The sequence below is a fragment of the Balaenoptera physalus genome, assembly GCF_965194825.1.
Source record: "Balaenoptera physalus genome assembly, chromosome: 14".
Lineage (NCBI taxonomy): Eukaryota > Metazoa > Chordata > Mammalia > Artiodactyla > Balaenopteridae > Balaenoptera > Balaenoptera physalus.
This window is the reverse complement of record NC_138893.1, coordinates 11,386,637-11,400,185: the sequence shown is the minus strand read 5'-3', so window position 1 is coordinate 11,400,185 and position 13,549 is coordinate 11,386,637. Positions and strand designations below refer to the sequence as shown.

Below are 13,549 nucleotides of genomic sequence, written 5' to 3'. Positions count from 1 at the left end.
AGAATAATAAACACTTTGTGGTAACTGTACACAATTGTCACTTGTTTTCCTAAACAAACTCTAAAATCAAAGTGAATCATGACAACACAATTTATTATCTTCTTTATAAACACCTATGCAGAAAGTTTTGAAAATTATGCGAAAAAATAAAAACTTTTTAAAAAGCTCCAAAAAAATTATTTCAGTAGTTAGATAAGAATAGGCTTATCCCAGACATCAAAACTTTAGGGCCTATTCCAACAGTAACTTTATTTTTGCGTGAGCATAGTGACTTGTTAAATAGTGGATTTCAGCCAAAAAGAAAAATAAACTATGTGCGCTGATGATCACCCCTCCGCCCAAATAAAGAAGAGGGATGGGGACTGCATGTTCCCCACAGTTATTTCCTTACTTATGCTGGACTTCGCACTAAATTTTTTTTAAGTTTATCATATTTCAGTAAATAGTGACAGATCTGAAGAAAATATATTAGCAAGGCAATATAATTTCTAACACAATTTGGAAGGCTCATGCAATATCTTATACAGAATGTTTCTCATATGATGTTATATTTTGAATGCCGCATTTATATCAAGCTATGGAGGACCCACCATACTTACTTTTCAATAACCATGTTCGCTGCACACTCATGCCCAAGATTTTCTATGAAGGTCTGTACATCCTGAATAAGTCTTTCCATAAAACACATGTGACAAAGAACAACAAGTTTTAGAAGAAAGATATTAAAGTCTCAAATTAAAAATTAACCAATATTCTTCTAACTGAAAGCCTTAAAATAAAGACCCAATTCTACCCAAATAGACACTTAATGTAAGTTATGTGAGGCTGAAATAATGGCACCTTTTACCTTTGATCACGCCGAAACACTGTTCCAAATATACACGCCTCATAGACAAGTTCGCTGTAATTTTTAGCAGTAGATAAAGACACATTTGAAGCAGAAACTATCCAAGATTTGCAGCAATAACTTATCAATATATTGAAGACTCCAGTTTTTATAGTAGACATTTCAATTATCCTGTACATAATCTGGAATGAAATAACAATAGTTACTTTATCCTTTGACCAATTTTTTTCAAAAAAAAAAAATTCATGTTGCTAAAAACTGTTACTTGAATGCCTTCAAATGGTAGTTTCAACATAACCATAAATAGAGTCTAAAAAATTAAAAATTCTTTACTGTTTTCAAGATGCTACCCATTCACAGAATGCTAATTTTTCATTTCTTAATACTAAAAATAAATAAAATTTCACTGATACTGATATTCACCCAGAACTATCCCAGAGGAACAACTGCCCAGAGTGATAGAATGAAAGGGAGAAAAAACGCCTCACCCTTGACATTTTCAGTTTTCTTTGCACTTGCCAGGGGCCTCCCTTTCCTCAAAACAAAAGAGGCCCCACTCTCTAAGTGTGTACCGTGGGTCAGGAAAGGACGCAGAGACAGCAGGGTAATAAATGGATTTATTTTCCATCTTCCCCTTTGGATAAGGAGTGTATGTGAATCTGAGGCATGATGGAATTCCATCACCTTACGTTCCCTACTACGTATCAGTGACTGTAAACACAAATGCCTCCAGAAACCAGAAAGACCTTTGGATAGGTTATATTCAGAGAAATATTTCCTTGAACAAGAAAAGCAACAGCACAGATACACTGACACATGGCACATGACGTTTGCCCTCAGGGTCCAGGAGAAATCAAGCCACGGTCTGGAATGGAGCAACAGAAAGGGTGTGCCCCACCTGGATGGGCCAGGGACGTCACTGCCAGGCCACTGCTGTCATGTAGAAATGACCAGTGCTGCCAGATCATCCAATTTTCCAAGAGAAGAGGAAATACAGGTTTTCATGCAAATTTCCCAATTCTTAAAGCTGGCAACTAATTCAAAAAATTTTAATTTGATTATATGAACCAAATACGTTTGTAAGGCAGATGTGGTTCATGGGCTACCACTGTGCACCTACTTCTTTACATCTAACAGATTTTCTTGTTCTTACTCTTGACACTGAAGAAGGTTCAAAATATTTACTGACTGAATAAATAAATAACAACAAATCTAATATGTAATTACAAATATAACTTCTTCTTCACATGCTACAGGTCACACAAATTAAAATGAAAACAAAAAGTTTCCTCTTTTTTCTAAAATCATCAGATTCACAGAAACAGAAAGTAGAACGGTGCTTGTCAGGGGCTGGAAGGCGGGGGGGGGGGGGGGGGGGAGGGGTGGGTGGAAAGGGGAGATGCTTAATGGGGACAGAGCTTCAGTTCCACAAGATGAAAAAGTTCTGGGGCTCTGTCACAATTATGTAAATATAGTTAACACTACTGAACAGTACACTTAAAAATGGTTAAGATGCTACATCTTATGTTACGTGTTTTTTAATCCCAATTTTTAAAAAAATTACCTCTTTGATTTTGAAATATGCCTGGCCCTTGATTTTTGCAGCAATGGTAAGAACTTTGGGATCAAAAACAAACTGAACAAAAGCTTTTAAATTAGACCAGAATATCAGCTGAGTGTTGCTTAAAGAAGCTATGATTTTCCAAGCCATGTCAAAAGACACTATGCAGAGAGATTCAGAGGAGGTCAGAAGCTGGTAGGGAAAAAAAGAAAAAGAAAGAAATACATAATTATCACAATTTCAGAAACTGATGGTCTGTTCTTATGGTTATTCTTCAATTCAGGTCTCACTGTATCTTACCTTGGGAACCAAAATTTTCATGCAGTGGAACACAGGTAAAACTTGATCAGAAGGAAGAATTGTGAGGGCTTCTAGTGCGGACTGCAAAGTCCTTACTGGCATTTGAACAGCAGGTAGAATGGGTTCCAGAATTTCATCCTCTGAGGCTGGTATAAGGGTGTGGTATTTTTTCAACAAGAAAGAGAGGCAGACCCACTGATCATGAATATACTGTGCAACTATTTTCCCCCATCCTTGGGAAGATGATGACTCTTCAAAAAAACTGAGACAAAAAATAAAGTCACTATCCCATCCTTCTTTAAGTCTGTCTCAATTTCTTTTGCAGGTAGTAGTACACTATCTTTACAAGGGGAGAAATTAAACAGTCATTATTAAATATCCTGTCTACCAAAAAACAAGGAAACCGCATAAACCTCAATTTCCTAACTACACTGAAAGTAGGTACTTGCACTCACTTTAAATGATTCACTGAAAACTAAATGCAGAAAAGTTAATGGGTTTCCAGTAATAGGGATGAATAATTTGATAATATGTTATCATCCTGAATGAAGCCTCATCTTGAAGCTTCCGTAACCCTTCACGTAAGGTTGAGCGATCACTAATTATCTCAATGACTCAAACAAAAATGGATTTTTAAACATTAGCAAAAAAGATGCCTTTCATGTATATGCTGCTCTCCAAGGGGTGAACACACCTGCCGTCCTCCTCTGTGTGGGGCTTCTGCAGCGTCTGATTGAGCTGGAGGGAGGAGAGGAACCTTTCCGTGGCTCCCGCATCCTGAGAGTCCAGCTGTAGCTCTGGCTTCTGGTCAATGGCCTCACACACCGTGGCCAAGGCAGCCATACTAACAACTCTCTGAATCTGTCTACCCAGCGTCGGTTCCTGGGGAGGAAATGGGACAATCTTTTACTGAACATAAGCAAATCCTAACCAATAAGGACCTGAGCTCCCAGTCTATGGGAATCTCATGCCCTCCTTTCCCTCTTCGTGCCTGCTACTGAATATCAGAGGAAATAAAAGGAAGTCCAATATACGTCACTCAGTTTACCATTTCTGTACAGACTGGTGGCAAACAAACAAAGTGGCAATAAAAATTCAGCAATTCAGACTAAAAGACAATGTGGATACAACGTTCCTATGGGTGAGTCTTATTTCAACTGTTTGGCTAAAGTAGACTTAAAAAAAAAAAGACTCCTGGCGTATATACAAACAACCCCTTCAGTCAGCTGTACGCTGCTTTTGGTGACACAGCACAGCAGTTAAGAGCCGGACTTGAACCACATGGCCTACCTAGGTCTGGGCCCTGGCTCTGCACTTACCACCAGCTGACTGTGGACACACTAAACCTTGGTTTACTCATCTGTAAGATGGGGACAGTAACAGAATCTACTTCACAGGATTATTGTGAAGATTAAATAAATCGGTTATTTCACGTAAAGCACTTGGAACTCTACAGGCAGGAGCAGAAAGGAGGAAACCAAGACAGCCTGGCTTTGAGAGAGAAAGTCAATAATCTCAACCAAGAAGCCAGGAGTGCAGGTAAGAACCTAGATAGGGAAAATACTTCCCTGAGAGACCAAAGCAGTTCTCCCAAATACCGCCCACCAGTGACATCTCTACAGAAAGGAACCTTCTACTACTTATTTCATACCTTCCCTCACCACCACCACAGAAAATCAAGGATCTCTGCAGATAAATTTTACTTAGCAACACTGCCAATATAGGAAATAAAATTTAGGGCTACTTTTGAGCCAATACGGTCCCTATTAACCTTAAAGTAATTCAGTGAATTAGTAAAGAAAGTAAGCCAATCTTTAAAAATCCCTGTGGTATGGTTCACAATTCTGGTCTACATTCAAAACTCACAATGTCCTTTTGTAACACTAATACACTAATATGCAGTAGACAGGATGCTGAAATATTAATCAGTCCTCCTTATAATTTTCTTTTAATACAGTTCTTGAAAACTACTTTAAAAATTAGATTATTAAAGCAATCAAGTAGCTATTTTAATTAGCAGCCCAGACTAGACTATGATTCAGCTCAAATTTTTAAAACCCTTACCATGCGTGTTAAGTGAAAACAGCTAACATTTACTGAGGACTTTCTGTGTGCCAGGTACTGTTCTAAAGGTTTACCATGCATGAGCTTGCTTTAATTCTCACATCAGCCTTATAACCCTTATTTCGCAGGTGCAGTAAATGAAGCACAGAGAGGTTAAGTAAGTTCCCCAAGGTCACACAGCTAGCAAAGATAAAGCCAGGATTCACAACCAGGAAGTCTAACTCCACAGCCTGTGCTCATAACCACTATGCCTTATTATATCATGTTTCAGAAATGCCTCTAGGTCCTAAAATCTAGTGGAGAAGACATATACGCATAAATTATTCCAAAAACAAGTAAGATGGAAAAAAAACACAAAGATGGAGGCATAAAGAGCAACAGATAAATGAAGAAAAGAATGAGACACTGATCAAATTTCATTTAAGAGAAAATGTAACTTGAGCTGGGACAAAAAGGATGCACCAGATACTGACAAGCGTTATGTTGAGGGGAGGGCGCTCTCAGTGGAAGGACCAGACACAATGAAAGCCCAGATGAGGCAGGATATGGCACGTGCCTGTGATCTGTGAAGCTCCCTATGGTGGCCTAGCGTGACTGCAGCATAGGGGGCTCTGTGGAAAGGAAGGGGAGACGCTGTGAACAACTGGGCTAGAAAATGAGGTAGAAATCCAAGCACGGAGGCTCTGGACACGGGACTGGTGTACTTGGACACATTAACATGTCCCTTACTGGTACCCAGGAGAAAGACCTAGTGAAAATCCACTATCTGTATCTAAATGATTTTACGATTGCAGTCACCACACCTTTGTTATGCACCTAATATTATGATAAGTCCCAATCTTCATCAAATATGATGAACAAGTGATATTATTTTCAAAATTAAATTTCAGCAGATGCTTTTTATGTATCAAAATATTGTCTAATAGTCAAATATGTATTCTGTGTATGCCTTACTCAACATAATTACAAGCCTTGAAGCAAAGAGGATTACCTGTCCACGGTCCATCTCTTGAAGATGCCGAATGGATGCGTTTTTCAAAGGAGAAATAACTCTCCAAATAGGGTTGCCTCTTTTCCACCCAACCTTCAAGTGGAGATTTATAAGTTCAGTTAATACCATCAAGTACAAATGGCAACGATCCAGATCTGAAACCTAAGAGAAACAATAAAACACTTAACAAGCAAGGTTCATGGTTTTCACAAAGCTATGAGAGTTCAGGCAGGAAATAAATTAGTTTATCTAAAAGTACTGAGAGACGACATTGATGAGAGGAGAAGTCATCTCTTCCAAGAAGCCTTCCATCAACTCCCCAGGCAGAGCTAAGCACGTCCTCCTCTGTGCTTAGACGGTGACTCTGCATTCAGCACGACTTACCTCAGCTGGCTCCCCACCTTGATTATGAGACCCTGGAAGGCAGAAACTATGTCCTACCAATTCTTGCATCCCAGGCTAACACATCGTAAATAATCACAATAACAAGTGTAGCAACTGCCACTGCCACTTCCTTTGCTTCAGGCAGTTGTAATACTCCATTCTCACAAGGAATGGCCACTGTTCCACTTTCCTGAGACTAAGTTCAGAGAGGTTAAACAACTTACCCAGCATATCAGAGCTAGTAAGCGGGATGGGGGGCAGGGAAGGGGACAGAATTAAAGGCAGGGCTTCTCGACTCATAGACACAGGCAGACTGGGTTCGGTCCAGCTCTATCATCACCAGCTCTGTGACCTACTGCAAGTGACCTAACCTCTTTGGGCCTCAGATTCCTTACCTGTAAAATGGGGAGGGTAGTATCTCTCCATCACAGGGTTTTTGTTGAAAGAATCAAGTGAGAGAAAGCATTCTGAAGGGACTGGCCCTGAGTGGTAGCCCTGCTTATTATCGCTGTGCCAATCACTCTACCCTCAGGGTTCCGTGGCACACAGGAAGCAGAGAATTCATTCAGTTTATCAGTTTGTACTGAGCAACGCTTAGATGCCAGGCGCTTTGCCGAGCGCTAGGATACAATGCAGAGAGAAGGGAACAATGCCAGGGCTCGGTGCCAAGACTGAACACAGGGGGTGAGAGTGAGGGATAAAGCTGCCAGGATTCCCAAGTTTTAGGCTTGAAGAAACCGGCTGGATCATGTACATGCACCGAGAAGGGAACCTGGGGCGGGGGAAGGCGGATAGCCTCCTGCAGGAACGATACGGAGCTCAGGTTTAAATAGCGTATGCGGGGGAAGCTCAGCCGGGGCCGTCCAACGGCAACTGGCGGCATGGGCGCTCACCTCAGGAGGTCAGTCCGAGGCAGAAACGAGTGTGAGGGGCCCTGGCATAACTAACGCTGGGGATGCCGACGAGGTCCCCTAGACAGGAGAGAACGAGAAAAGGAGGGGCCCGGGCCAACCTGAAAAACTCTGACTTCCAAGGCTACGCAGCAGACAATGGACATTCATGGGAGTAACGGCCGGAGGGATGGGAAACAACAGGAAGATGATGTCATAAACGCCAGCGTTTCAAGGCGGAGGCGTCAACAGTGTCCACTGGGGCGGAGGGGGGTCAAGAAAAACACGGTCTGAAAAGCATCGCCAGGTGCAGGACAAAGGAGCCACTTCTACTCAGAGGAGCTGAGGGGTTTGTTTACAGACCAGCTCACAAAGGGAAGGAAACAGGGTACCAGAAGGAACGCGGAATTGAGCGGGTTCTTGTTAGATGAGGGACCCTTAAAGCTGTTTCAACGCTCACGGAGAGAATCCAGGAGGAAAGGAGAGGTGCGAAATACAAGAAAGAGAGAGGCTGATCAACAGGGTAAAGTCGCTGAGCAAATGGGAGAGGATGAGATCCAGACCGCCTTCCTCTCCTGTAAGGGAGGGAAGGCGGGGAGGATGGATTCAGGGGTAGGTGAGGCAGACACAGGGCAGTCTGAAGCGGGGGTGACACTGGCCGAGGCTGCTGTTTCCTCTGTGAAGTGAGGGGGACGGTTCAGCTCTCCCTGATTCACGGCCCCGTGCGGGTAGCTTGAAATCAACCACGGAAACTGATAAAAAATACAAATCAGGGCTTTTCCCCCAAGAGCCAGTTGTTAAATACTGACCATCACGCTGCTGAGGGGAAGGAAAATGGGGGAAGAGATTTTTATTAAACTCTAATAATCTACCAAACAAATGTGCTTAATTGGGAATTCTAATACCTAATGTATTAAAGAGTGGATTTTTCAAAATAATTTTAAACTATTATATAATGAGTTTACTTTTAAAAATCTTTCCATCTGAAGGTAAAATCACATTAACCTTTCCCTTTTTAAAGCAAATTTTAGCTTCAAATTCCAAACGAAAACATTTATGTTATATAACGGGTACATAGGGCTTCACTATACTTCTTTTGTGTATGTCTGAAAACTTCCACAATAAAGCGGGAAAGTAATACTGATAACAATAAAGCGATATTGGAACAAAACAAGAAAAGTTACGTCTTAATTAAATGCCTTCTTGGAAATGTAGGTGTAGCAAAACTACTATTAACAATTGTTTATGAGAAATGCAAAAGAGAAACACTCCCCCCTCCAGAGGATTTTTTCTTTGCCTTCTTATCACAATAACTCAAGTCTTTCGGTATAAAACTTGTCTTTTTATATTTTCACATTTGCTTATCAGCTATCAAACAAATGTCCTTAATTGGATATTCTAATAAAAGTTGTTAAAATAAGTATGTTTTCTCACTCTATTGACAATCTAATGATTGTTATTGCTTCAACATTTGTCCCTAGAGATTTCAAACACCCCCAAAATTAATAATAGGCATTTCTATAAAATTGATATTTTCAAAATATTCTTGAAGAAAGGGAGAAAACTTTGTTTCTTTCAGATGTCCTAGAAAGAACAAAGTGTGTGGACAGTAGAGACAGAGAAGACAGCTACATTCACAGAGCACCTTCTTTACCTCAGATCAATTGTTCCCAGCTCTAATTGCATTTCAGGATCACGTACAGAGCTTAAAAAATATGTGTGTATTGATACCTGATACCCAAATCTGCCAAGTCAGAATCTCCGGATACTGGGACCAAATATGCATTCAATATGCTAAGTACTTCAAATGTGTTTTACCATGTCACATTCTCTAAGCCCTAATAAGCAGATGTATTATCTCCACTTTGCAGATGAGGAAACTGAGGCTCAGAAAAGCTACAACTTTCCCAAGGTCAGTTATACAGACTGAACTGGAACTAGGAGACTCCAAAGCTTATATTTTTTTCTGCTCCCAAAGGCCGCTTTTTGAGAAACTATCACGTTAATTTTCAACTTAATACAGTGTCTGCCAGTCAGTAATCACTCAAAATATTGATGAAAAGACTGAAAAGTTACTCCAGTACATACTTACACTACTTAGTTCCTTCATAGTAAGTCTTCTGAGAATAAATTCCGAAATGCTCTCTGTGGTAGACATGACAAAGTTCTGAAGAAGAGTACACACCTCATCTGTAGGCGCAACTAAAATGATAGAAAAAAGTTTATTTGGTACAAAGTACATCCGACAGTCTAGTAAAAGCTCACCCATGTTAAGCGTATACATGAATCACTTACCAAAAATGAATTCTAACGATATAATAGTCATTAATACCATGGGGATATCTACAATTAATCTTAAAAATCACTTAGGCGTTTTAGTTCTGGATACGATGCAACAAAGACACACTGCCCTCTCTCACTGAATTCAGCTACAAAACCTGGACGGAATATTCGAAACAGCCATTTGAAGACTCTGAAAGGCAAAAAGCAGCAGATGGATTCAGAAAGAAGTAACCCTGAACAGCAGTGAGTTTGCTCCTGTCCTCCTACAGACTGGACCCAGATGGAGAAGCGGTCAAGAAAGTGGGCAGCAGACTGGGAGCCCACCTTCTGGTCAGGGAATGAAAAAGGAGAATCTCAGAGAACCGGACGGTGAGTACTTAGGAGATTCCAGAGAGGGAGGCGCTCAGGAAAATGGCCCCAGCAAGTGGCTTATGAAGTGCTGGGCTCACCCCTGAGCTGCTAGGCCTGGATGTGATACTATTCGGCACGTCAAAGACTTTCAGAACGGAACTAACAGACAACTGCACAGGTCCCAGCCTGACCACCAGATGGAACACATGGGGCACAGGTCAAGATAGCACTGCAAAGGACATGAAAACAAAACTGACAGTGGAACCAGCACCCACAAAAGCTGGAACATCAGGAATTGAGGCCTAAACCAAGCCAGGCTGACTGTCTGCTACATAAAAATATCAACATTGTCCACAGGATCTGACCAAGATCCAGGGTCTCACAACACAATATTCAAAATATCTAGGATACAATCGAAAATAACTGGGTATATGAAGCGTGAGCTATTCCCTATCTCACATGGGAAAAGAATCTACAAATGAAAACACCAAGATGATGGTGATATTAGAATAACCTGACCAAGACTTTAAAGCAGCTATTAAAAAATGCTTCAACAATCAATCAACACATACTCTTGAAACAAATGGAAAACCAGAAAGTCTCAGGAAAGAAATAGAAGATATACACAAAAACCAAACAGAGATTTTATCACTGAAAGTACAATAACTGAAAATTTAAAAACTCACTGGATGGGATTAATAGAAAGGAGATGCAAGAGAAAAGAATCAGTGAACTTGAAAACAAATCAATAAAATATGCAATCTGACACAGTATAGCCAAACTGCTGACAACCGAAAACAAAGAAACAATCTTGAAAGCACAGAGAAACAATTTACTACCTGGGGGAAAAACAATGTGAGTGACTACAGAGTTCTATTGAGAAACCATGGAGGCCAGAAGCAAATGGAACACTTTTAAATTGCTGAAAGAAAAGACCTATCAAACCAGAATTTTATATCCAACAAAAATATTATTCAGAAGGCAAAATAAAGACATTCTCAGATGAAGGGAAACTATGAGAATTCATTGCCAAGAAACTTGCTACAAAAGAAATATTAAAAGACATTTTTCGAACAAACGGTATACAATGCCACAGGAGAACATGGAACGTCAGGGATGAAAGAGCAAAAGAAACTGTAAGTATCTTAGTAAATACAACAGACCATTCTCTTGAGTCTTTAAAATGTGTCTGATGGTTGACAGCAAAAAACATAACATTGTCCAGTAGGATTTTCAACAAGAGTAAATGTAAGATATCTGTAATAAATGGGGGAGAGGAGGTTAAGGGACCTATAAGGTAGTAACATTTCTATGTTAATTTTAAGTGGTAAAATATTAATTCTAAGCTGACTGTAAAAGGTATGTGCATCATAATCCCTAGAGTAAGAGATAAGTCCATAATTATAGTTGGGTTCAACAGTCCTAAAATCAGCAAGAATACAAAACTGAAAAACACCATGAAGCTCTTGAATACAATTGACATTTATAGAACACTCCCCCCAACAACAGCAGAACACATACTCTTTTCAAGTGTACGTGGAATAGTCACCAAAATAAACCATACCTAGATCATTAAATAAACCTTAACAATTTTTTAAAAGTTGACATTGTATAAAGTATGCCCTTTTGACTAGAACAGAATTAAATTAAAAAGCAATAACAGAAAGACAACAGGAAAATCTCTAAATACATTTCCAAATAATTCACGGGTAAAAGAGAAAGTCTCAAAAAAAAAAACCAGAATATATTCTTAACTGAAAATACAACATACCAAAATTTGTGGGATGCAGTTAACAACAAAACTTAAGAAAATTCATAGCATTAGATGTCATTTTAAAAAAGAAGAGAGATCTAAAGTCAATCATCTAAGCTTCCACCTAAATGTCAATAAAAAGGCAAAATAAACCAAAAGCAAGCACAAAGACGTAAACATAAAAACCCAGAAATCAATGAAATTGAAAAGAGAAAAATCAACAGAGAAAATTCAATGAAACCAAAAGTTGGTTCTTTGAAAAGGTCAATAGAATTGATAAACCACTAGCCAGTCTTAGAGACAGAGAGAGAGCAATACCACTACCACTATCAGGAGTTAAAAAGGAATTACTTCAGACCCCAGATCCTGCAGGCATTTAAAGGATAAGGGAACACTATGGACAACTCTGGAAAGAGAACTGTCCTCATTCACAAATGACATCACTGTCTACCAAAAAATCCCAAGGACCTATTAAAAAAACTGCTACCACTAATAAGTGCTTCAGCAAGGTTACAGGATACAAGGTCAACACACAAAAATCAATCACATTTCTGTATACTAGCAATGCACAATTGAAAACCAAAAAATTATTAAATATATCATTTACAATAATCTTCCTCCAAAAGATATAAATCTAACAAAACCTGCATAAGATCTATATGCTGAAAGCTAAAAAACTCTGATGAAAGAAATAAAAGACAGCCTAAATAAATCAAGAGACGTACCATATTCATGAATTAAAAGTCTCAATATAATAAAGAAAGCAATTCTAAAAAAACTGATCTGTAGATTTAATGCAATTCCAATCAATTCCAGCAGGATTTTTTTTTTTTTTGGTAAATGCAAACAAGCTGATTATAAAGTTTATATTGAAAGGCAAAGGAGCTAGAATAGCTAGAAATATTTTTGACAAAGAAGAATAAATTTGAAAGAATCACAATACCCATTTAAAGACTTACTGTAAATCTACAGTAACCAAAACAGTACAGTACTGGCAAAGGGATAAAAATACAGATCAAAAGAATCCAGAAATAGATCCACATAAATATGGTCAATAAATTATTGAGCTATAAATCACGTATCTTACAATTCACCCATTAAAAGTGTGTAATTTAATCGTGTCTAGTACAGACACTCCCATTTACCACTGCAACAAAAAGAATAAAATACCTAGGAATAAACCTATCTAAGGAGACAAAAGACCTGTATGCAGAAAACTATAAGACACTGATGAAAAAAATTAAAGATGATACAAACAGATGGAGAGATATACCATGTTCTTGGATTGGAAGAATCAACATTGTGAAAATGACTGTACCATCCAAAGCAATCTACAGATTCAGTGCAATCCCTATCAAAATACCAATGGCATTTTTCACAGAACTTGAACAAAAAAATTGCACAATTTGTTTGGAAACACAAAAGACCCTGAATAGCCAAAGCAATCTTGAGAAAGAAAAACGGGAGCTGGAGGAATCAGGTTCCCAGACTTCAGACTATACTACAAAGCTACGGTAATCAAGACAGTATGGTACCGGCACAAAAACAGAAATATAGATCAATGGAACAGGATAGAAAGCCTAGAGATAAACCCATGCACATATGGTCACCTTATCTTTGATAAAGGAGGCAAGAGTATACAATGGAGAAAAGACAGCCTCTTCAATAAGTGGTGCTGGGAAAACGGGACAGCTACATGTAAAAGAATGAAATTAGAACACTTCCTAACACCAACACAAAAATAAACTCAAAATGGATTAAAGACCTAAATGTAAGCCCAGACACTATAAAACTCTTAGAGGAAAACATAGGCAGAACGCTCTATGACATACATCACAGCAAGATCCTTTTTGACCCACCTCCTAGAGAAATGGAAATAAAAACAAAAATAAACAAATGGGACCTAAGGAAACTTAAAAGCTTTTGCACAGCAAAGGAAACCATAAACAAGACGAAAAGACGACCCTCAGAATGGGAGAAAATATTTGCAAATGAAGCAACTGACAAAGGATTAATCTCCAAAATATACAAGCAACTCATGCAGCTCAATATCAAAAAAAAAAAAAAAACCCAATCCAAAAATGAGCAGAAGACCTAAATACATTTCTCCAAAGAAGATATAGAT

General features: G+C 38.9%; 1 protein-coding gene across 7 annotated transcripts in view; it reads right to left on the bottom strand.

Annotated features, from left to right (window-relative positions):
• TARBP1 (tRNA guanosine 2 -O-methyltransferase TARBP1) overlaps positions 1 to 13,549 on the bottom strand; it is a 64,622-nt gene that overhangs the window by 19,026 nt on the left and 32,047 nt on the right. For all 7 annotated transcript variants that reach the window (XR_014252942.1, XR_014252943.1, XR_014252944.1 and 4 more), the window contains 7 exons: positions 9,130 to 9,239; positions 5,764 to 5,925; positions 3,403 to 3,590; positions 2,709 to 2,970; positions 2,412 to 2,600; positions 848 to 1,029; positions 600 to 671 (listed from right to left, as the gene is read on the bottom strand). Coding sequence is in view for 4 of the 7 variants with exons in the window: in XM_082422955.1 (XP_082279081.1) it covers positions 600 to 671; positions 848 to 1,029; positions 2,412 to 2,600; positions 2,709 to 2,970; positions 3,403 to 3,590; positions 5,764 to 5,925; positions 9,130 to 9,239 (1,165 nt within the window). In the remaining 3 variants the exon portion in view is untranslated. The remainder of the gene's footprint in view (positions 1 to 599; positions 672 to 847; positions 1,030 to 2,411; positions 2,601 to 2,708; positions 2,971 to 3,402; positions 3,591 to 5,763; positions 5,926 to 9,129; positions 9,240 to 13,549) is intronic.